This window comes from Narcine bancroftii, unplaced genomic scaffold (assembly GCF_036971445.1).
Source record: "Narcine bancroftii isolate sNarBan1 unplaced genomic scaffold, sNarBan1.hap1 Scaffold_109, whole genome shotgun sequence".
Taxonomy (NCBI): domain Eukaryota; kingdom Metazoa; phylum Chordata; class Chondrichthyes; order Torpediniformes; family Narcinidae; genus Narcine; species Narcine bancroftii.
The window spans coordinates 766,504-791,519 of NW_027211835.1; the positions used below are offsets into that span (position 1 = coordinate 766,504).

At 42.2% G+C, this 25,016-nt stretch overlaps 1 protein-coding gene across 1 annotated transcript; it reads right to left on the bottom strand.

Annotated features, from left to right (window-relative positions):
- Positions 1-1,577: 1,577 nt before the first annotated feature.
- Positions 1,578-24,833, bottom strand: LOC138750235 (endophilin-B2-like). The gene is made up of 3 exons (XM_069912360.1): positions 24,747-24,833; positions 22,498-22,658; positions 1,578-1,819 (listed from the first exon to the last, which is right to left on the bottom strand). Exons 1-3 carry the CDS (start codon positions 24,776-24,778, stop codon positions 1,680-1,682), a joined length of 333 nt encoding a protein of 110 aa, XP_069768461.1. The 5' UTR covers positions 24,779-24,833; the 3' UTR covers positions 1,578-1,679.
- Positions 24,834-25,016: the final 183 nt, after the last annotated feature.

Below are 25,016 nucleotides of genomic sequence, written 5' to 3' on the forward strand. Positions count from 1 at the left end.
TGAACCCAGTGTCACAGTATCTGTCTCAGTCTACTGTCTTTTTTTTTCTTTGGCTTGGCTTCGCGGACGAAGATTTATGGAGGGGGTAAAAAAGTCCACGTCAGCTGCAGGCTCGTTTGTGGCTGACCAGTCCGATGCGGGACAGGCAGACACGATTGCAGCGGTTGCAAGGGAAAATTGGTTGGTTGGGGTTGGGTGTTGGGTTTTTCCTCCTTTGCCTTTTGTCAGTGAGGTGGGCTCTGCGGTCTTCTTCAAAGGAGGCTGCTGCCCGCCAAACTGTGAGGCGCCAAGATGCACGGTTTGAGGCGTTATCAGCCCACTGGCGGTGGTCAATGTGGCAGGCACCAAGAGATTTCTTTAGGCAGTCCTTGTACCTTTTCTTTGGTGCACCTCTGTCACGGTGGCCAGTGGAGAGCTCGCCATATAATACGATCTTGGGAAGGCGATGGTCCTCCATTCTGGAGACGTGACCCATCCAGCGCAGCTGGATCTTCAGCAGCGTGGACTCGATGCTGTCGACCTCTGCCATCTCGAGTACCTCGACGTTAGGGGTGTGAGCGCTCCAATGGATGTTGAGGATGGAGCGGAGACAACGCTGGTGGAAGCGTTCTAGGAGCCGTAGGTGGTGCCGGTAGAGGACCCATGATTCGGAGCCGAACAGGAGTGTGGGTATGACAACGGCTCTGTATACGCTTATCTTTGTGAGGTTTTTCAGTTGGTTGTTTTTCCAGACTCTTTTGTGTAGTCTTCCAAAGGCGCTATTTGCCTTGGCGAGTCTGTTGTCTATCTCATTGTCGATCCTTGCATCTGATGAAATGGTGCAGCCGAGATAGGTAAACTGGTTGACCGTTTTGAGTTTTGTGTGCCCGATGGAGATACAGTCTACTGTACATCATCGTTAAACCCTCTACAATTCTGAACCTGGTGTCACTGTATCTACATCAGTCTACAGTACATCACCATTAAACCTTATCCTCACTGTGCACCTGGTGTCACATTATCTATCTCAACATACCATACATCACCATTAAACCCTATTCCCATGTGAACCTGGTGTCACAATATCTACCTCAGTCTACTGTACATGACTGTTAAACTTTCTCCCCACTGTGAACCTAGTGTCACAGTATCTGACACAGTTTATCGACAATACTATTCAACATTCTCATTGCTGTGAATCCAGTGTCACAGTATCTGTCTCAGTCTACTGTACATCATCGTTAAACCCTCTACAATTCTGAACCTGGTGTCACTGTATCTGCATCAGTCTACAGTACATCACCATTAAACCTTATCCTCACTGTGCACCTGGAGTCACATTATCTCCCTCAACATACCATACATCACCGTTAAATCTGATCCCCCTGTGAACCTGGTGTCACAATATCTGACACAGTTCATAGTATATCACTGTTAAACCTTCTCACGAATGTGAATCCTACTATAAAATAATGCTTCCCTTCTAAGTCTCGCTGTATTCGAATCCCCACCTATTTTAAAAATTCCAAAAAAAAGAGAAAAATCAATCCCAAAACAAGCTACTCAAAAGTAGTAGCCCCCTAAAAATCTGGGTGTGGTGAAGTCCACAAGTGACTAAAGGACTCAGTGTCACCCACCCCCAGTCAGACTTTCACAAAGTACTGAAACAAAAACATTCAACCCAATGATTCCAGTCCCAATTATTGTTCCGGATCTTCAATATCGAGAAGACTTTGCATCAATTCAACTTTTTTCTCATTCTTTCTATATTTTCCAATCCCATTCCCATTGACCCTTCTCTTCGGTGACAATGGTGACGATCGCCCATTTCCTTGTACATCTGGCAATGAATTAGCAAATATTAAAGCATCATGGTCATTTTCAAAAAACTGAGATTAAAAATTCCCATAAAAATCTTTCAATACTGCCGCATAACGAAAAGCAAATTTATATCCCTTTTGCCACAATACTTCTTAGGCTGAATTAAATTCTCGGTCTCTTCTGATAATTTCTTGACTCAGATCTGCATTTTAAAAAACCCTATTATTTTGAACCATCAGTGGAGCCCGATTTTGCCATGTTTTCTGCACCACCAATCGGAGGATCATCTCTCTGTCTTGATATTTAAAACAGCGAATCAAACCTGCTCGTGGTAATTGGCCTGGAAACGGTTTCTTCCTTAATGCTCTGTTCGCTCGATCTAATTCCAGTCCATCTGGAATGAATTACCTGCCCAACACTTCTGGGAATCATTTCTTCAAAACCTTCACCAGATCCGAACCTTGCATATCTTCCGGAAGACCTACTATCTTAACATTATTTCTATGACTTTAGTTTTCTAATGAGTCAAACTTCTTCAATAATTCCTTCTTCTGAATCCCCCAATCTACAAAAGGATCATCCACTATTTCCATTTTTTCTCTATTACGCTCCACTTGACTCTTGCATTAAAGAAAGCCTCGTCAATCTTTTTAAAATGATCTTGCACAGTATCCACTGATCGTGTCCATCTCGTAACATCACTCTTAACGACATTAATATCTTCCTTCATAAAAGTTATTTCTTCACACACAGTGTTCATTTGAGTTTTCATTTCCAGAAATCCTTGAGTCATCTGATGAGTCATCTGCATTGATTTATTTGCCATATCTTCCATGAGCTGAGCAATCCCTTCCAGAATTGGAAACACAGAATCCAGTCCAGGATCCATCACCTCCCTTTGAGGCCGACCGACTTTTGCCTCAGTCCCCAGTTCTTCAAACTCTAATGAAGTTGAGCTCTCTTCTTCCTCCAAAGCCGTAGGTCCTCTTCCAGTGCGGCTGTGCGTCTGGACACCCGACAACAGCATGCCTACCTCGTCAACTGGCCATCGTTCGGGTTCCCCCATAGCCCACACCTTCTCCAAAGGTTCGTGGACCTTCGACGCATGGCGCATGCCTGGGGCCACCCACCGCGCAGGTGCATCTTCCGACGCTACACTGCGCACCCCCGGACCACCAGGCAAAGCTGCAGGCACGCAGGCCTGTCCTCACTCAGCTGGCCCGCCCTCGTGCCCGAGTTAACGAGTGTATGAGTTGAAACCGGCCAAAGTCATCGCTGAGCCTGCACCATCTTGCGATTTCACAAGATGGCGGTGCTGTAATACTAAGCCGGGCAGGAGTCTTCTGTGGTTTGGGGACTCCAGTCAATGACTCCATTGCTTCAACTTGAACTTGGCCTCGATTCTTCAACACTTTTGTAAGGTAATTTCTTCTGTAACTGAGTTTTCACTTTTTTTCACATTTGCAGCTATTTCAATCCTCCACTATTCAAAAGTCTATAAACAGTATTTTTAATCACTTTTACAACTTTTTAAATTGAGCATTTAATAGTCTAACTGGGGAAGGGTCGAACCACACGTCTACCCTCTGCGCCATCTTGTCACAGTATCTGACACAGTTTATAGTATATCACTGTTAAACCTTCACATTACTGTGAATGCTGTCTCTCAGTTTCTGCCTCAGTCTACCTTTAATCAACATTAAACATTCTCCCCCTGTTAACTTGGTGTTAAAGTATCAGCCTAAGTTTACGACACATCACCATTAAACCTTCTCCCCAGTGTGAGACCGTTTTAACTGTATCTGCCATAGTTTATCGTAAATAACTATTATACCTTCTCACTACTGTGAACTTGGTGTTACAGAGTCTGCCAAAGTCTACTGTACATCATCAGTAAACCTTCTTCCCAATGTGAGCCTGGTGTTATTGTATCTGCCACAATTTATTGTACATCACCGTTAAGCATTTTCCCCCATGTGAACCTGGTGTCACTGTGTTTGCCAAAGGTTATCGTACAGCTCTGTTAAACAATTTCCCCACTATGAACCCAGTGTCACAGTAACTGCCTCAGTTTCCCATACATCACCAATAAACCTTCTTTTCCCACTCTGAGCCCAGTATCAACGTATCTATGTAGTCTCCCGTACATCACCATTAACCCCCTCCCCATTGTGAACCAGATTTCACAGTATCTGCCACAGTTTATTGTACATCATTTTAAAACCTTCTCACCACTGTAAACCAGGAGTTATATTATCTGCCTTATTCTACCACACATCTCTGTTAACCCTTCTCAATACTGTGAACACGGTGTCACAGTATCTGCCAATGTCGATTGTACATCACCGTTAAACATTCTCCCCATGTTGACCAATTTTTCACTGTTTTTCCCACCATTTATCGTACATCAGAGTTCAACCTTCTCCCCACTGTAAACTTGGAGTCACAGTATATTCCACAGTTTTTTGTACATCACTGATATACCTTCTCCTCATTGTTAATGTGGTGTCACCGTATCTGCATCAGTCTTCCATACATCACCATAAACTTCTCCCCAATGTGAACCTGGTGTCACTTTATCTGCCACAGTTAATATTTCATCACCTTAAAACCTTCTTCTAACTGTGTACCTGGTATCACGGTATCTACCACAGCTTATTGTGCATTACTGTTACACCTTCTGACTACTGTGAACTTGATGTCACAGTATCTGCCAAAGTCTAACGTATATCACTGTTAAATATTCTCCCCATTGTGAACCTCGTGTCATAATATCTGATACAGCTTATTGTACATTACTGTTAAACCTGCCGGATAAGCTCCAGATAGCGAAAGAGGAGTTCTCGCATCTACAGGAACTGGGGCCTCGCCACTCCACCTGGTCCAGAGCCTCTGGTGGCTGATGCCCTTACAGAGATTATCGATGGCTTAATGACATGACAGTACCTGACCATTACCCCATCCTTCTCATTCAGGATTTTACGGCCAATCTGCATGGCGCGAGCGTATTCTCCAAGGTCGATCTGGTGCGCATGTTTCATCAAATCCCATCGTAGCCTGAGGACATCCCCCTTCAGCTAGTTCAAATTTCTACGCATGCCTTTCGAGCTCAAGAGCATCACCCAGACCTTCCAGCACGTCATGAATACGGTGCGCAGGGATTTGAATTTCATGTTCATTTATCTGGATGACATTCTTGTCACCAGCAGAGACTGGGCACAAATCAAGTCTCACCTGCACACCCTCTTCTCCCGACTGGCCGAATCTGGCCTAACAATCAACCTGGCCAAATGCCAGTTCCGGAAACAGTCCATGCAGTTTCAGGCCCACATCATCATGGCCGAAGGAGCTACACCAACTGCTATGAAGGTCACTGCAATCAGTGATTGTCCTTGCCCGGACAACCTCAAGGGGCTACAAGAGTTCACAGGTATGGTCAACTTCTATAACCGATTCATTCCAGGAGCTGCACACATCATGCAGCCACTCTTCGCCAAGGACAAGATACTCGCCTGGACTCCAGGGCATTCAAAGCCACGAAGGTTGCCCTCGTGAAGGCTACCCTGCTCCTCCACCCACGTACCGACCTTCCTATGGTGCTCTCCATCGATGCCTCTGCCACTGCCATTGGTACTGTCTTGGAGCAGCAGGTTAATGGACAGTGGAAACCACTGGAATTCTTTAGCCAACTTCTTCATCCGCAAGACCGCAAGTATAGTGCTTTCAACCGTGAGTTGCTGGGCATGTACCTTGCTGTGCCTCATTTCCCCTCCAAGAAAGCCTTTCAACATTTATACCGACCACAAACACCTCACTCAGGCTCTCGCTATAGCTAGAGATCCCTGGTCGGCCCACTTATACCGTCACCTGTCCTTTGTATCGGAGTTCACCACCCACATTCAGCACAAGGCAGGGAAAGACAATGTGGTCACTGAAGCGCTCTCCCAACCGGCCATTTGTTCGCTGATACCCAGCCTAGACTACAACCTGCTTGGCCCAGATCAGAAGTCCGACGAGGAGATGCAGGCCTTCAGGACTGCCATCTTGGGCCTGCGGTTCCAGATCCTCCCGAATCCTCTCAGTGATGAGTACCCTGTGTCCAGTGGTTCCCCAGCAGTGGCGCAGGCAAATCTTCACCATATCCATGACCTTTTCCAGCCTTCCATCAGCTCCAAGGTTCATATGGTGGCAGAATACTTCGTTTGGCACGGGCTTCGAAAGGAGATTGTGGACTGGGCCAGAACCTGCACCCATTGCCAGCTTTCCAAGGCACACAGCCACACCAGAATGCCCGTGCAGGATTTTGAACACGTCCGAGAACGTTTCAGCCACATACATGTGGACATTGCCAGCCCCTTACCCGTTTCCTGAAGTAACTGTTACCTTTTCACAGTGGTAGACTGCACCACTCGTTGGCCTGAGGTGATCTTGATGCCAGATGCCTCTACGGACTCCTACTCCCAAGCACCTTTGGTCGGTTGGGTTACCTGGTTCGGCGTCCTGGCCCACCTCACCAGCGAATGTGGCACGCAGTTCACCTCTGCACTCTGGGCACAGCTCACCAACAGACTGGGAATTGGGCTGCATCACACAACGGCCTATCACCCACTTGCCAATGGACTGGTCGAACGATTGCATTGCCACCTTAAGTCGGCACTTATGGCCTGCCTCACCGGCCCCAACTCGGTGGATGAGCTGCCTTGTGTACTCCTGGGAATCTGCTCGACACCCAAAGAAGACCTGCAGATGTCATCTGCTGATCTGGTCTACGGTAAACCACTAGCCCTGCCTGGTGAGTTTATCAATGAACCTAACAACCTGCAACAGTCACTGCACAGTTTACTTCTCCGCCTCTGGGCCCAGTTGGACTCCTTCACACCTTCATCACCGCCCAGACATGGCACACACGCCTCTTACATCCTCAGTGAGCTGTATTCCGCAGAGGATGTATTTATCAGATGAGGCCCTTCCACAGCACTCCTTCAAAGACCATATGAAGGGCCGTACAGAGTCATCTTGCATTCCGGATCCACCTTCACACCAGACATCAGTGGTAAGAGGGAACTGTTTACTGTGAACAGATTAAAGACAGCACACCTCGACCCAACGAGCCAGTGGTCACGGCTCAACCCAAGAAGCGAGGCCGCCCGGCAAAAAAGGCCATTGGCGCCGGTTCTGGGGGGGCTGCGTGGCGGCAAGCCATGAAGCAGGCGATCTAGCCCCTCATGTCACGCACATGGCGGGGCAGCCAGCCAAAATGGCACTGTCAGGGGATTCTCCCCGACCTCGGCACCAGACTCAGAAGCCCGCAACCTGCGGCCCACATGACCCCCCAACGAAGTCAGGGCCCCCGGTGTGCTTCTCAGCCAGGTCCAGGATGGGAGCATAAGACCAGCCAGGCAGACCTGAATAAAGGAGTTTTTGCTCACTGAACTCAACCCGTCTGGTTGTGAGGTCATTCAGAAACAGAGTAGCCACCACGACAGTCGTATCTTAGTTTCTTTTCCTTTCTTTTCTTTTTTATATGTTATCAACATATATTTGTAAACACTGTAACATTGTGATTTGATATTAATTGTTATAATATTTGATTTAAAGAAGGCTGGTCCAAAAAAGGCATATAAAACATTTTAATATGGGGACAGGAATAAAAGAAAAACAGAGGGTACTCGTGTGAGGGAGGGAAGGGTAATATTGTTGTGGGGTTGGTTCAGATGGGTCAGCTGAAGGGACTCGACTGATCCATCCATGATTTGTCCAGCATCTTGCTGCCATGTAGTGGTGAACCAGGGTGTTGCCTGATGGGGACACGGTGCGCTGAGCTCTGCACAGATAGATTGTGCTTTTCTCAAAAACACACTTCCTCAGGTAAAGCAGAGGAAGTGGAAAGGCCTTAGTGTGTAGGGGTAGGGAGGGTGGTGATGTGGGAAGAGTTGGGACCCTCCAAAATCATTATGATCAGGCCTCGGAGACAGCATCTCTATCACTCGTATTTCTCTTCCCAGAAGGAGTGATCTCAGAGACAAGACACGAGTACTGAAGAACCTCGCATCCCAGCTGAACAGAGGATGGACAACATCATGATAGCCTGAATCTCTCCCCTTCTTCTCCCTCTGGCCCTGCCAACCCAATTCCCTGCATCTTCCATGCCCCCTTTCCCACACCTCCTCCATCCCAACCCCCTTACCTCACACCTATGCCCTAACCCCAACCCTCCTCCCTTCACCTCCACTTGCCCCTCCCCCTTTCCCCTTCCTACCCTAACCTAGGGGAAGGAGTGGTAGGGGAAGGGGGATAGGAGAAAGGGGGTAATGGAAGCGGGGTGAGTAAGGGGTAGGCTTGGGGGTGTGGGTATGGGATAGGGGTAAGGGGTATGGTTTCGGGAAGGGGATATGTGTAGGGGATAGGGGTAGGGTTTAGGCTTGGGTTGGGTGAGAGTAAGGGTTAGGGCGGGGATAGAGATAACATCAAGGTTAGGGTTAGGAGACATGGGCTAGAATTAGGTCTAGGTTAGGGTTAGGTTTAGAGTTTGGGGAAGTGGGTTTGTATTAGGTTTAGTGGAAGGGGGTAGGAGTAGGAGATAGAGGTGGGGTGAGTGTTTGGGTTAGAGGAAGATGGGTAGTATTTGGGTTGGGGTTAGGGGACGGCGTAGGGGTAGAGATAGAGTTAGGGGATGGGATAGGGGTAGAGTTAGGGGACGTGGAGTATTGATGGGGGTATTGGTAGTGTTAAGGTTAGGGTTTGTTAGGGGTTAGAGTTAGGAGTAGGGGAATGGGAAGGGGGAGGGGAACCGGGAGGCGAGCAGAGGAAGGAAATGGGGAGGGTAATGGGCAGGCGAATGGGGAGGGGAATGTAATGGAAGATTTAAACCGTGTTTTTTTTTTACTTTTGCAATCTTTGCTTCTGCAAGGCTGAGAAACTGCTTGTTTTTTTAAGAATCTGCATACTTAAGCTAAATTCCACTGAGGGGCCAGAGATGCAGTTATCTGACAAAAGGACATCTGTGTACCAAGAACATTTAATCTTCCTGCTTGTTTTGGTCACAGACTGTCAGAGGCCTAGCCTTGATGCAAAATAACCATTGTATTCAAAGTGATAAGCTGAAAATTATGTTAGAAGCCTAACATGCTAGCTTGCTTGCTTATCTTTCTTACTGTGCTGGGAATAGATGCTTGGGTAAGCAGTTTTTGGGTAATATAAGCCATGGTCCCGCTGCTGAAGTTTGAGACTCTCCGAGAGGTGGCAACATCTTTCAGCAAGAAGAACTTCTAGAGTCCAGCTAATGTCCCAGTCAGGGAGGTGGAGAAACTGCCCCCCGACAACCTATTACAAGTGTGCAGTCATTGCCTTGCTTTGGCACTTGGGGCCAGTGCAGGCGTTGATAAGTATAATTGGGAAGGGCTTGCATATTGTAGTTTGAAATCAGCTTTTGAATTTGTAATAAAAATTAGTTTAAACTGAACTTCTCTCGGTGTGGGTGTCTATTTTCTTTTGGTAGCTCGAACACTGTGACCAATCTAAAATGAACAAAGTGAGAGGTACAAGTTTACCCAGGACAGGGAACAGGGTGGAGGAAAGGGGAGGTGAATGGAGGAAGGTATCTCTACCCCCTCCCTTCCCCACCCATTCCCCTACATTATCCCTGCTTCTCCTCTCCTCCTTCTAGCAGAAGTCGGGCCTCATTCCAGCCAGAATCTCCCTGTGGTTTCAGAGCCTCCGTTTCAGAAAGTGCCTTCGATGCTCGCTGCTGGACAGACATCTTGTCTCTTGATTCATTCTGTACCGTTATTATTAAATTAAAAAATGGTTGGGTTTTTTTAAGCTTGAACTCAAAAGGCTGGTCCAGATAGACAACACAGAAACTGGCCCTTTGGCCCCTCTCTCCTGCTGGCTGAGCTGTTGTAATCAGTCCATATTCCTTTCCCCCTTTTCATTCTTTGCTCCCAGCCAGCTCATGTTGCCTTGTCAATCTCATGGCCTGTGGGAAGAAGCTGTCTGGCTTTTATACCTCCATATCTCCTTCCTGATGGCAGGGGGACAAAGATGCTCTGTGCTGGATATCTATGAGTCTATTTACAAATCCCATCCCTGCAAACAATCAGGGGTCCCTTACCTTGAGGTTCCACCCATGTTGCCTCTCCCTCAGCACTCTCTCGTCAGAACACTACTGCACCCTCCCCTCCTCTCCCAAGTCTCAGTATCCCGCTGACAATTCCAGTCAGCTGCCATGTCTATACCCTGCCCCACCTAAACCGATGGATCGATCAGCACCTTCTCCCCTCAAGAGTTCGAGGAATCCACTCTCTCGCAATGTCCTGCTAATGAATGTCCTGCATCCTCCTTCCCCCTTGGTTTCCTCCTGTTATCAGGCACCTGGATGGACCCCTACCCGTGTTCTCACTGATCTCTCTGCACCTCTGCCCTCCATCCAAAGGTCTTGGTTGTCTTGTGGGGCTGGTGGAGAACAAAGCACCAACTCAAGGAGATGGGGAGCAGTACCGAATCCCCCAGATCCAGGAGACAGGGAGAAACTCAGAGATGCAATCAGGGGTCAATCGGATAAAACCTGATCATCAGTTGAAAGGTGCAAGGAACTCTCAGTACTGCTGCACGTGGGGCAGGTGTGGCCCATCCCCACACCTCCACCCTGGCAATTCCCAAAACAGTTTCCCTATTCATGCGGGGGTCCAAAATGGATAGAGTCTGGAGAAGGACCACGTACGTGGTCAATCACTGGGGGCAAGGGTGTAACCAGCATGGCCATCATTGTGTGTGGCTGTGCGTGAAACCAAAGTGCAAGGGCACCAAATGGCGCTATGTGCTGAGATTCTACCTGGCTCAGGTATTGCAAAAGATTGGTCTGGCTGTGGTGCCTCTCAATGACCCAGTCAGCAGGACTTTGCCCCATTACCTTCCTGGGAATGGTTTCATAGACAAATACTTTTGACCACAAGGCTGTCAGGCAGTGGTCAGCAGAGCATTGCTGACACAGAGACTCCAGGACTTGATGGGATACTGCGGGGTGGTCCACGGAGCAGAGCATCCAGACACAGACATCCAGAACTGCTGGAAGGCCAGAAACTCAGTGAAAGATGTCCTTCGGTCTGCCTGAAACCCAAATGGGAGTTGCAAACACTAGAAGGCATCTGACAAAAGCAAAGGGAGGAAGGATTAGGGCAATATGAGAGGTACTTGTTTTTACACAGAGTTGTGGGTGCCAGGAATGCCTTGCCAGGAGTGAAGGCCAAAACATTAAGGGCATTTAAGGGGCTCTTAGTCACATTGACCAAGAAATATATTCTCCAACAGCAGAGGGTAGCAGTAACCACAAGATATCAAGCTGGTGGCAATGAAGCTAAACAGAGACCACCTAAGGCAACTGTGCGCCCGGCTGCAGGAATTTGGACTTACTATAAACCTTACTTAGTGCCAGTTCAGTCTGGAAATGTTTGATTTCCTGGGGCATCAAATCAACCGGCACGGAACTAAGCCCCTGCTTGAAAAGGTAGAGGCTGTTCAGTGCTTACCCAAACACACCATAAATTCACCAGTACAATTAATTTTTATAACCAATTCATACCAGTAGTGGCCCACATCATGCGGAGAAAGGTAAAGACATTACCTGGGACAATGAGGATTTGGAGGTGTTCCAGAGGGCCAAAGATGCACTGGCCAACACAATCCTTCTGGTAGACACCAGGCCAGAGACACCCACCACTCTCACAGTAGGTGCTTCCAGCACAGCAGTAGGGGGCGCAATGGAGCAATTCATTGAAGGGCAATGGCAGCCCCTGGCCTTCTTGAGCAGACACCTCTGGCCACACGGACTCAACTACAGCACCTTTGGCTGAGAGCAATTGGTGCTGTATCTGGCAGTCTGAGGCAGGTAAACTGACCCCAGCTTCACAGTGGGGAGAATGTTTCACAGAGATGTACGAAAAACTGTCACAAACACTGTGACACTGGGTTAACAGCAGTGAGAAGGTTTAACACTAATGTACGATAAACTGTGTCAGATAAAGTGACAGCAAGTTCACAGTCGGGAGAAGGTTTAATGATAATGAGATAGATACTGAGACAATGGGTTCACAGCAGTGAAAAGGTTTAACTGTGATGTACGATAAACTATGGCAGAAGCAGTGACAAATGGTTCACATTGGGGAGAACGTTTAACTTAATGTATGGTAGATATGGCAGATATTGTGACAATGAGTTCACAGTTGTGAGAAGGTTTAACGGCGATGTACGGTGGACTGTGATGGATACTGTGAAACCGGGTACACATTAGTGAGACAGTTTAATAGTGAGGTTCAATGAACTATGGTAGGTACTGTGACACCGGGTTCACAGGGGGGAGAAGATTTAACTTAATGTACGATAAACTGTGTCAGATACTGTGACACCAGGTTCACATTGGTGAGAATGTTTAACAGTAATATACGATAAACTGTGTCAAATACTGTGACACCAGGTTCACAGTGGGGAGAATGTTTAACGGTGATGAACAGTTGACTTAGGTAGGTACTGTAACACCAGTGTCACAGTGTCACAGTATCTGCCTCAGTCTACCGTACATCACTATTAAACCTTATTCCCCACTGTGCACCAGATGTCACAGTATCTATCTCAATTTACCGTACATCATCGTTAAATCATCTTTACTATCTTCTTCAGCATGATGCTGAAAGAAGCCATGAAAGACTTCAACAATGAAGACGCTGTTTACATCCGGTACCGCACGGATGGCAGTCTCTTCAATCTGAGGCGCCTGAAAGCTCACACCAAGACACAAAAGCAACTTGTCCGTGAACTACTCTTTGCAGATAATGCTGCTTTAGTTGCCCATTCAGAGCCAGCTCTTCAGCGCTTGACGTCCTGTTTTGCGGAAACTGCCAAAATGTTTGGCCTGGAAGTCAGCCTGAAGAAAACTGAGGTCCTCCATCAGCCAGATCCCCACCATGGCTACCAGCCCCCCACCCCCCCCACATCTCCATCGGGCACACAGAACTCAAAACGTTCAACCAGTTTACCTACCTCGGCTGCACCATTTCATCTGATGCAAGGATCGACAACGAGATAGACAACAGACTTGCCAAGGCAAATAGCACCTTTGGAAGACCACACAAAAGAGTCTGGAAAAACAACCATCTGAAGAAGCACACAAAGATCAGTGTGTACAGAGCCGTTGTCATACACATGCTCCTGTTCGGCTCCAATTCATGGGTACTACACCGGCATCACCCACAGCTCCTAGAACGCTTCCATCAGTGCTGTCTCCGCTCCATCCTCAACATTCATTGGAGTGACTTCATCACCAATATCGAATTACTCGAGCTGGCAGAGTCTGCAAGCATCGAATCCACGCTGCTGAAGACCCAACTGCACTGGGAGGGTCACGTCTCCAGAATGGAGGACCATCGCCTTCCCAAGATCGTGTTATATGGCGAGCTCTCCACTGGCCACCGTGACAGAGGTGCACCAAAGAAAAGGTACAAGGACTGCCTAAAGAAATCTCTTGGTGCCTGCGACATTGACCACCGCCAGTGGGCTGATATCGCCTCAAACCGTGCATCTTGGTGCCTCACAGTTCGGCGGGCAGCAACCTCCTTTGAAGAAGACCGCAGAGTCCACCTCACTGACAAAAAACAAAGGAGGAAAAACCCAACACCCAACCCCAACCAACCAATTTTCCCTTGCAACCGCTGCAACCATGCCTGCCTGTCCCGCATCGGACTTGTCAATCACCAACGAGCTTGCAGCTGACGTGGACATTTACCCCTCCATAAATCTTCATCTGCGAAGCCAAGCCAAAGAAAGAAAGTAACACCAGGTTCACAGGGAAGAGAAAGTTTAATGTTTTTTTTAATTTTTTTTTAATTTTTTTATTTTTCACACCATAAATCACATTAGCCATGATACACACTTTTTCCTTTTCACACATACACAGTGACATTTTCTTCCCCCCCCCCTCCTCCCAACCCATCCCCCCACCCCCCCTCCCATCCATTTAAGGTATACAATCTAGGTTACATTAAACCAGTCAGACAATGTCATTCAACAAAAATACACCAGAAATTCTACTGAGTCCATTCTTTTCTTTCCTTCTCCTTCCATCAACTTAGGTAATGATTGTCCCCGGTAGGTTTTCGCTATTGTATTTAATGTAATGCTCCCATATTTGTTCGAATATTTCAATATTATTTCTTAAACTATATGTAATTTTTTCTAATGGAATACATTTATTCATTTCTATATACCATTGTTGTATTTTCAGATTATCTTCCAATTTCCAGGTTGACATAATACATTTTTTTGCTACGGCTAGAGCTATCTTAACAAATCTTTTTTGTGCATCCTCCAAATCAATTCCAAATTCTTTGTTCTTTATGTTACTTAGGAGAAAGATCTATGGATTCTTTGGTATATTGTTTTCTGTTATTTTATTTAATATCTGATTGAGATCTTCCCAAACTTTTTCTACTTTCTCACATGTCCAGCTTGCATGAATTGTTGTTCCCATTTCTTTTTTACATCGAAAACATCTATCAGATACTGTTGGGTCCCATTTATTTAACTTTTGAGGTATAATGTATAGTCTGTGTAACCAGTTATATTGTATCAAACGTAGCCTCGTATTTATTGTATTTCTCATCGTTCCAGAACATAATTTCTCCCATGTTTCCTTTTTTATCTTTATATTTAAATCTTGTTCCCTTTTTGTTTAGTTTTACCATTTGTTTCCTCATTTTCCTTTTCTTGCAGTTTAATATACATATTTGTTATAAATCTTTTGATTAACATTGTATCTGTAATCACATATTCAAGGTTACTTCCCTCTGGCAAACTCAAACTGCTTCCTAATTTATCCTTCAAGTAGGATCTCAATTGGTAATATGCCAGCGCTGTATCTCCAGTTATATTGTACTTATCTCTCATTTGTTCAAAGGATAAGAATCTACTTCCTGAAAAACAATTTTCTATTCTTTTAATCCCTTTTTTTTCCCATTCTCTAAAGGAAAGGTTATCTATTGTAAAAGGGAGTAACTTATTTTGCGTCAATTAGTTTTGGTAATTGATACACTTGACTGAGGCAGAAACTGTGAGACAGGATTCACAGTCATGAGAAGGTTTAACAGTGATGTTCTATAAACTGTGTCAGATACTGTGAAAACCACTTTCACATTGGGAGAAGGTTTAACGGTGGTATACGGTAAACTGTTGGAGATAAAGTAAAACCGAGTTCACAGTCGGGAGAAGGTTTAACTGTGATGTACGATAAACTGTGGCAGAAACAGAAACAAATGGTTCACATTGGGGAGAATGTTTAACGTGATGTACACTCGACTGAGGCAGAAACTGTGAGACAAGATTCACAGTCGTCAGAAGGTTTAACAGTAATGTACAATAAACTGTGTCAGATGCTGTGACACCAGGTTCATAGTGGGGAGAATGTTTAACAGTAATGTACGATAAACTGTGTCAGATACTGTGACTCCAGGTTCACAGTGGGGAGAATGTTTAACATGATGTACAATAAACTGTAGCAGATACTGTGACACCAGGTTCACATTGGGGAGAATGTTTAACAGTAATGTCCGATAAACTGTGTCAGATACTCTGACACCAGGTTCACAATTTGAATAAGATTTAACGGTGATGTAAAATAAACTGTGGCAGATACTGTGACACCAGGTTCACAATGGGAATAAGGTTTAACGGTGATGTAAAATAAAATGTGGCAGGCAAAGTGACACCAGATTCACAGTGGAGAGTGTTTTAATGCTGATGTATGGACGACTGAGATCGTTACTGTGACATTGGCTTCACAGCAGTGAGAAGGTTTAACAGTAATGTACGATAAACTGTGTCAGATACTGTGACACCAGGTTCACAGTGGGGAGAATGTTTAACGTGATGTACAATAAACTGTGGCAGATACTTTGACACCAGGTTCACAGTGGGGAGAATGTTTAACGAGATGTACATTAAACTGTGTCAGATGCTGTGACACCAGGTTCATAGTGGGGAGAATGTTTAACAGTAATGTACGATAAACTGTGTCAGATACTGTGACTCCAGGTTCACAGTAGGGAGAATGTTTAACATGATGTACAATAAACTGTAGCAGATACTGTGACACCAGGTTCACATTGTGGAGAATGTTCAACAGTAATGTTCGATAAACTGTGTCAGATGGAGGAGTCACGTGATGGTGTAGTGGCCAGTCGGGGAACTCCAGCCCTCTCCGGAAAAGTTTAAAAAAAACCAGAAAACACAAAGGCACAAACACGAAAATTAAAATAAAGTGAAAGTAAAGGTGTGAAGAAAATGGCAGCGAAGAGAGAAAAGTCAAAAGCAACGGGAAGAAGAGAAGAAGAAAAGACATTGGAAGAAGAAGGTGAAGGCCTTACCTGTCCAAGGAAGCCCGCTGTGGAGAGAGAAGCCCACTCTCTCAGGTCAGTCGAAGTCCCAAGCTCGGGAGTACAAAAATGGCTCGCGGAGCCAAGCAAAAGTGCGCAAGTCAAAAAAAACACTGACGGGAGGGGGGACCAGCTGAGGAGTCAATCTCCACAGCTGAGAATGACAGCTGCAACACAGCAACAGGAAGAGAACACAGAAAACAATGAGAACAAGAAAGAAGAGAGTAAAAAGAAAACAAGGGAACAACAGATGACCAACCCAGAGGAAGAAGAAGAAGAAGAACATAGAGAAATGGAAGAAGAAGGGAAAGGCAAGACAATGGATATATATTTTTTTAAAGAATATATGGAATCAGTAAAAGAATGGCAATTACAAGAATTTAGTGAAATAAAAAGAAGAATTAAAAGTACAGAAGAAAAAATGAATAGATTAGAGATGGTCATGTCAGTTATAGGAAAAAGAGTGGACAAGGTGGAAGAATGAGAAACAGCCATAGAAATGGAAGTAGAGGACTTAAAAAAGAAATTAGAAGAATCTAATAAAAAAGTTAAAGAGACACAAGAGCTGTTAGCTCAGAAGATAGATATAATGGAAAATTATAATAGAAGAAATAATATAAAGATAGTGGGCCTTAAGGAAGATGAAGAAGGCAAGAATATGAGAGAATTTATAAAAGATTGGATCCCCAGGGTCCTAGGAAGACCAGAATTACAGGAAGAAATGGAAATAGAAAGGGCACATAGAACATTAGCCCCTAAACCACAGCCACAACAAAAACCAAGATCCATTTTATTAAAATTCCTAAGATATACAAGAGAAAATATATTGGAGAAACCAATGAAGAAAATAAGAGAAGACAAAAAGCCATTGGAATACAAATGTCAATTTTTCTTTCTATCCAGACATAAGTTTTGAACTCCTGAAGAAGAGAAAGGAGTTTAATACAGCAAAAGCGATCCTATGGAAAAAAGGATATAAATTTATGCTAAAGTACCCAGCGGTACTTAAAATAGTTATTCCAGGGCAGCAAAACAGAGGATTCTCGGATCTGGAGGAAGCACAAAAATTTGCAGAACAACTACAAAATAGACAGAGAGATGAAGACATGTAACGAGAGCAAAAATGACCACAAACTATATGTATGCGTGTATGTGGGTAATATATATATATATATGTATATATAAATATATGTGTGTGTGAGTGTGTGTGTACATGAGTGTATGTGTATTTAAAAGAAAATATATAGAGTATAGATAAGAATTAATAAGGGAAAGAAAGGGAAGAGAGGAAGTAAAGAGGGAATTAAAAGAGTGACCTTTGCTGTAAATGAAAATTGAAGTCTTTTCTGGGGGGGGCTGGGTGGGGAGGAGTTACAGTCACTGCGAAATCAGTTGACGCTTGCGATTGAATTCGCAAATCCAAATGGAGAGGGGAGATGTGGTTGCCCGACAAGGGATAAAGGGCAACTCAAGAAGGGGAGGGGATAGTGGGGTTGAAGAAATTTTAGATAGGAGAATAAGGGAAATGTTTGATGTTTTAGAAATGTTGTCTTATAAAGTGTTCAAAAAAAGAAAGCAGAAATGGATAAGAAGGAAAGGTGATGATGAGGAAACGGAAAGGGAAGATAAACAAAGTATGAAATGGCTATGTTGAACTATATGACTTTAAATATTAACGGAAAACATAACCAAATCAAAAGGAAGAAACTACTAAATTTACTGAAAAAAGAAAAAAATTGATATAGCATTCGTGCAAGAAACACACTTAACTGAAATGGAGCACAAGAAATTAAAGAGAGATTGGGTAGGACATGTAACAGCAATGTCATATAATTCAAAAGCTAGAGGAGTAGCTATATTAATCAGTAAAAATGTACCAATTAAAATAGAAGAGGAAAAAATAGATCCAGCAGGGAGATATGTAATGATAAAATGTCGGATATATTCGGAGTTTTGGAATTTACTCAATGTATATTCACCTAACGAAGAAGATCAAAAATTTATGCAAGATATTTTTTTGAAGATAGCAGACACGCAAGGGAACATACTAATAGAAGGGGATTTCAACCTTAATTTGGATTCAAACATGGATAAAACTGGGAAAAAAATTAACAGAAAGAACAAAGTAACCAAATTTATAATTAAATCGATGCAAGAAATGCAACTTTTGGATATATGGAGGAAACAACACCCAAAGGAAAAGGAATATTCATATTATTCGGGTAGACATAAAACATACTCAAGAATAGACCTATTCCTGTTATCAGTTCACATGCAAGACAGAGTTAGAAAAACAGAATATAAAGCTAGAATATTATCGGACCACTACCCCTGATATTGACCATAGAGTTAGATGACATCCCTGCAAGAATGTATAGATGGAGATTAAACTCCATGCTACTTAAAAGGCAGGATTTTAGAGAATTCATTGAAAGACAAATTAAAATGTACTTTGGAATAAATACGGAATCAGTGAAAGAAAAGTTTATACTATGGGACACAAAGAAATCGTTCATCAGAGGGCAAATAATAAGTTATGTAACCAAGATGAAGAAGGACTACAATCAGGAAACAGAGCAGTTGCAAAGGGAAATAGTAAATATAGAAAAAGAATTAGCAATGAAGGAAGACACAACTAAAAGAAAAGAATTGGCAGATAAAAAAATAAAACATGAAACACTACAAACATATAAGGTGGAGAAGAACATAATGAAGACCAAACAGAAATATTATGAACTAGGGGAAAAAACGCACAAAATTCTAGCATGGCAGCTTAAGACAGAACAAGCTAAGAGAATAGTATTGGCATCAAGGAAAAAAGACAAACAAATCACATATAATCCAACAGAGATTAATGAAAACTTCAAAGAATTCTACGAACAATTATACCAAACTGAAAACGAAGGGAAAGAAGACAAAATAGATGAATTTTTAACTAAAATTGAACTACCGAAATTACAAATACAGGAACAAAGTAAATTAACAGAACCATTTGAAATAGTAGAAATACAAGAGATAATAAAAAAACTACCAAATAATAAAACACCAGGAGAGGATGGATTCCCAATAGAATTCTAAAAAACATTTAAAGATTTATTAATTCCTCCCCTCCTGGAAGTAATCAACCAAATTTATAAAAAACAAAGCTTACCAGATTCATGCAAAACTGCTATAATTACAGTAATACCAAAGACAGGGAAAGATCCACTCGCACCAGCGTCATATAGACCAATATCTTTACTTAACACAGATTATAAGATAATAGCTAAACTATTAGCAAACATATTAGCCGACTATGTACCAAAAATAGTAAATCTAGACCAAACTGGATCTATTAAAAAAAGACGAACAACAGACAATATTTGTAAATTTATTAACTTAATTCATGCAGTCGAAAGAAATAAAACTCCAACAGTAGCGGTTGCTTTAGACGCAGAGAAGGCCTTTGACAGAGTAGAATAAAATTATTTATTCAAAATATTACAAAAATTCAGTTTACCAGAGAAATATATTAATTGGATTAAAGCATTATATAAAGGACCATTGGCGAAAGTGACAGTAAATGGATATATATCAAAGCAATTTTACTTAAGCACATCAACAAGGCAGGGATGCCCACTATCACCCTTATTGTTCGCGTTAGCTATAGAACCACTAGCAGAATTGATAAGAACAGAAAATAAAATAAAAGGGATAAAAATAAAAGACAAGGAATATAAAATCAGTTTATTTGCAGATGACGTTATAGTATACATAACAGAACCAGAAATATCAATAAAAGAATTACAGAAGAAATTGAAAGAATATGGAGAAGTGTCGGGATACAAGATTAATGCAAATAAAAGTGAAGCAATGCCAATGAATAATGTGGATTTCTCAAAATTTAAGAAAGAATCACCATTCAGATGGCAAAAGCAAGCAATACGATACCTAGGTATACAAATAAATAAAAACCTCGGCCATCTATATAAACTCAATTATTATCCACTAATGAAAAAATTACAGGACAACTCAGAGCATTGGAAAGACTTGCCACTAACACTAATTGGAAGGATAAACTGTATTAAAATGAACATTTTCCCAAGGGTACAATACCTATTTCAGGCATTGCCAATACACTTGATGGAGAAATTCTTCAAGGAGTTAAAGAAAATAATAAGGAAATTTTTATGGAAAGGGGGGAAACCGAGGATAGCACTAGATAAATTAACAGAATGGTATAAACAAGGAGGCTTACAACTGCCAAACTTTAAAAATTATTATAGAGCCACACAATTAAGATACCTATCAGATTTTTATCAAACAAGGTAAAAGCCAGATTGGACTAGATTAGAACTAGATAAAATAGGGGAGAAGATACCCGAACATATATTATATAAATGGGAATAAAAATTGGTACAACTTAGGAATTCTCCAGTATTACATCATCTACTCAATATTTGGAAGAAGATTCATGTAGAAAGGAATAAAACAAATTACCAACTACCAAAACTAATACTGACGCAAAATCAGCTAATCCCTTTTACAATAGATAACCTTTCCTTTAGAGAATGGGAGAAAAAAGGGATCAAAAGAATAGAAAATTGCTTTTCAGGAAATAAATTATTATCCTTTGAACAAATGAAGGATAAATATAATATAACTCACGATACAGTGTTGGCATACTACCAACTGAAATCCTACTTGAAGGACAAATTGGGAAGCAGTCTGAAGTTACCAGAGGGAAGTAATTTTGAATATGTGATTACAGACACAATGATAATCAAAAAAATTATAACAAACATGTATATTAAATTACAAGAAAAGGAGAATGAGGAAACAAATGGTAAAACTAAACAAAAATGGGAACAAGATCTAAACATAAAGATAAAGAAGGAAACATGGGAGAAGTTATGCTTAGGAATTATGAGAAATACAATAAATACGAGGTTACGTATGATACAATATAACTGGATACACAGGCTATACATTACACCTCAAAAGTTAAATAAAGGGGACCCAACAGTATCTGACAGATATTTTTGCTGTAAAAAGGAAATGGGAAAAACAATTCATGCAATCTGGACATGTGAAAAAGTTAAAACATTTTGGGAAGATCTAAACCAGATATTAAATAAAATCACAAAAAGCAATATACCAAAAAACCCAGAGATCTTCCTCCTAAGTAACATAAAAAAACAAAGAATTTGGACTTGATTTGGATGGTGCACAAAAAAGATTTGTTAGGATAGCCCTAGCTGTAGCAAAAAAATGTATTATGTCAGCCTGGAAATTAGAAGATAACTTGAGAATACAACAATGGTATATAGAAATTAATAAATGTATTCCATTAGAAAAAATAACATATAATTTAAGAAATAATATTACAATATTTGAACAAATATGGGAGCTATACATGAAACATAATAGAGAAAACATACAGGAGACAGAAGGAGAAGAGAATGAAAAGAATTGACTGAGTGGAATTTCTTGTTTATTTTTATTGAGTGACAACATTGTTTGACGGGTTTAATGTATCTTAGATTCTGAACTTTAAATGAATGGGAGGGGAGGTAGGGAGGGTGGGATGGAAAGAGGGAGGAGGGGGAGAAAACGACACTGTATATATTTGAAAAGGAAAATGTATGTATCTTGATCAATGTGGTTTATAGTGTGAAAAATAAAAAATTCAAAAAAAAAACTCTGTCAGATACTGTGACACCAGGTTCACAGTGGGGAGAATGTTTAACATGATGTACAATAAACTGTAGCAGATACTGTGATACCAGGTTCACATTGGGGAGAATGCTTAACAGTAATGTGCAATAAACTGTAGCAGATACTGTGACACCAGGTTCACAATTTGAATAAGGTTTAACGGTGATGTAAAATAAAAAGTGGCAGGCAAAGTGACACCAGATTCAGAGTGGAGAGAGGTTTAATGCTGATGTATGGACGACTGAGATCGTTACTGTGACATTGGCTTCACAGCAGTGAAAAGGTTTAACAGTAATGTACGATAAACTGTGTCAGATATTGTGACACCAGGTTCACAGTTGGGAGAATGTTTAACAGTAATGTACAATAAACTGTGTCAGATACTGTGACACCAGGCTCATTGTATTGTTCATTTATCTTAATTACAACATCTAATTTATATGCTCCATTTTTTTGTGGTAACTTCCAAACATTCCATAAACTTCAATTCTAATCAGAGTTTTTTCATTTAAATAGGTCACCACTAAAAGCCCAAATCATTTGATCTCTTAAGTACACAGCACAAAATTAAATTCTTTACCTGGGTTTGGGTTCAATGTCACTTCAGTCTGCTTCATTATTTTTTCAGTCCCTCGTTTTGTGCTTTCTGCTTTGCCCAGCCGATTCGCCAAATGGGCATCCAACTCTGTCTTCTCAGCTTGACCCAACGTCTCCTCTGTAAACTTAAGGAAATTTTCACATCTGCATTTTCAAAAACAAAAATGACGCTGTGACTTGCAATTTCACATCATAATCCCACTTGCTAAACTTGCAAGCAACTGCAACACATTCTACAGCTGGAAAATTGCAAGAGAACTGCTTGGTTCAAGCAAAGATTCCACTCAGTCACCCCATTAAAGGCCTCCAAGTTAACAACAGATAGCAACCTGCAAGTTAAATACAAAGATCTGTATCAGGAATATTATCGGGGTTTTTAAAAAAAAAATCATTTCAAGTATTGAAAGAAAACACCTCAGGGAACACCAGGCTCTTGTTGAACAATTCTTGTTGTATTCCTCAAAATGGTTTGAATCTTGATTTCAAGCAGTGTCATTTGGTGAGATTGTTGGTCCAGAACAAACTCTGCCCACACACTCCCTTAACTACCTGCAAAGTCCTGGTTCAGGTCTGCTCCATGCTAAAGCTATCAGAACTTTTTTGAAGAGATAATGGAATTCAGATGCAGGTACGTTGAGTCAAAAACACCGTAATACTTCCCTGAACAACACACCTCTCTCCGAAAACCAACAAGAACCTTCCTGAGTGGTAATCATTTACCTTTCGAGCACCAAAGCCTGGTAAACTATATACATGTTCAATTCTGTCCACAGTATAAGAAAGGCCTGCAACAAGTGGACTTGGAGGAATGAGAAGTGAGATTGGACTATGAACCAAAGAACTTTTCTGAACTTAAACACACGTGCACTTAGAATTAGAAGTGGGGTAAGTTAAGTAAATTAAGTTAAAGTAGTAAAACAATGATAAGTTAAAATGTAAATCCGTGTTCACGTTTAAAGATAATTAAAATCAATTTTTGTTTCAGTAACCATTTGTCTTGGTGAATATCTATTGCTGGTTAGTTTTAGGATCCTCTGGTCTCGTAACACAGCACCAAGCTTCCGGTTATGATAATAGTCCAAAAAAGGACCCGGCATCTTTTACAAATTATTAATTGACTCTTCAATAATTTTTTGTAAATATCAACAAAACATAATATCATTTAACTGTTGTGTTTGTGTCGTTGGAGAATTCCCCTTCCATTCAATCAGAATTAGAGTTTTGGGTGCTGTATTTGAGAAAAGATGTGTTGGTGTTGGAGAAGGTCAGAGATGATTTATTGGAATGATATCAGGAATGAAAGGGTGAGTGTATGAGGACCAATTGTCGACTCTTTGACTGTACTAGTTGGAGTACAGAAGGATAAGGGGGACCTCAGAGGCATTTCAAATGCTGGAAGGCCTGGACAATTAAAAACAACATTTGTTAAAGTATCGCTTTGTCTTGGTGATTTCCTATTGCTGCTAGGTTTTGGGGTCCTCTGGGCCTGTAACAGTCCCAAGATGAGGTCTTCTACTCCAGGACACCCAAAATGTCTTATTTCTTCAATAAATGCAGTTTCCCCCATACTGTCTTTGATAAAATCTGCACCCGTACCTCCAATTCTCTTTCTGCCCTTACCCCACCTCCTCTCCAGCCAAACAAGGACAGAATCCCTCAGGTTTCTCACTTACCACCCATCAGCTGCCACATCTGACACGTTAACCTTGAACACTTCCAACTTCAGCACCATCCTCTAACCTGCTCCACTCAGATCCTCTTTTCACAGGGGCACATCTTTCTGTGACTCCCTCGACGGCACTTTCCTCTCCACCCACCACCACCTGATGCACTTCCCATTGAAACCGCAGAAATTGCCAAACTTGTCCCTTCCTATCCTCTCACCTCCATCCAAGGCCACAATCAGACCTTCCAGTTGAGGCAGTGTTTCACATGCACCCCATCCAACTTAATCTCCTACATTTGGTTGACTCAGTTGACCTCGATATCAGCAAGACCAAATACAGACTGGGAGGCCATTTTGCTGAACACATGCGCTCTGTGGATCTAAACTTGAGATTCCTGTGACCTACCATATCAATTCTCAAACCCTTCCAGCAACATGTCTGTTGGCCCCATCCTTCGCCAGGGTGAGGGTAAAAAATCTTAAAGAAAACACATTATATTCCTCCTGGGCAGCCTTAAACTCTATAGCATGAACACGAATGTTTCTAATTTTAAGCAGCGACTCACCTCTGACTGATTTCATTGTTTCCACTGCCCATTTGAATATAATCACTCCTTTAAGGTAGAAGAGTCGACATGGTGTTTTCCCCATATAGCTTGCCATTGAACAACTGGCAAAATTAAGCGGCAGTTATTGCAGAATGAATGGGGTTATTGATTAAAATCTGCCTGTGATTGAAAGTATTCTTGGACTGAATAGACATCTGGGACAAATGGCTATTTAAAGATAATCTGTACATGATTGTACATCCTAAAGTACAATGACTACTTCTATCC

Excerpts from the sequence above, each read along its gene's own strand:
- LOC138750235 (XM_069912360.1), bottom strand. The coding sequence starts at position 24,778 with ATGGGCAGTGGAAACAATGAAATCAGTCAGAG. Across the intron at positions 22,659-24,746 it reads AACAATGAAATCAGTCAGAG|ATGTGAAAATTTCCTTAAGT; the intron begins GTGAGTCGCTGC and ends TTGAAAATGCAG. Across the intron at positions 1,820-22,497 it reads GACATTGAACCCAAACCCAG|ATGTACAAGGAAATGGGCGA; the intron begins GTAAAGAATTTA and ends ATTCATTGCCAG.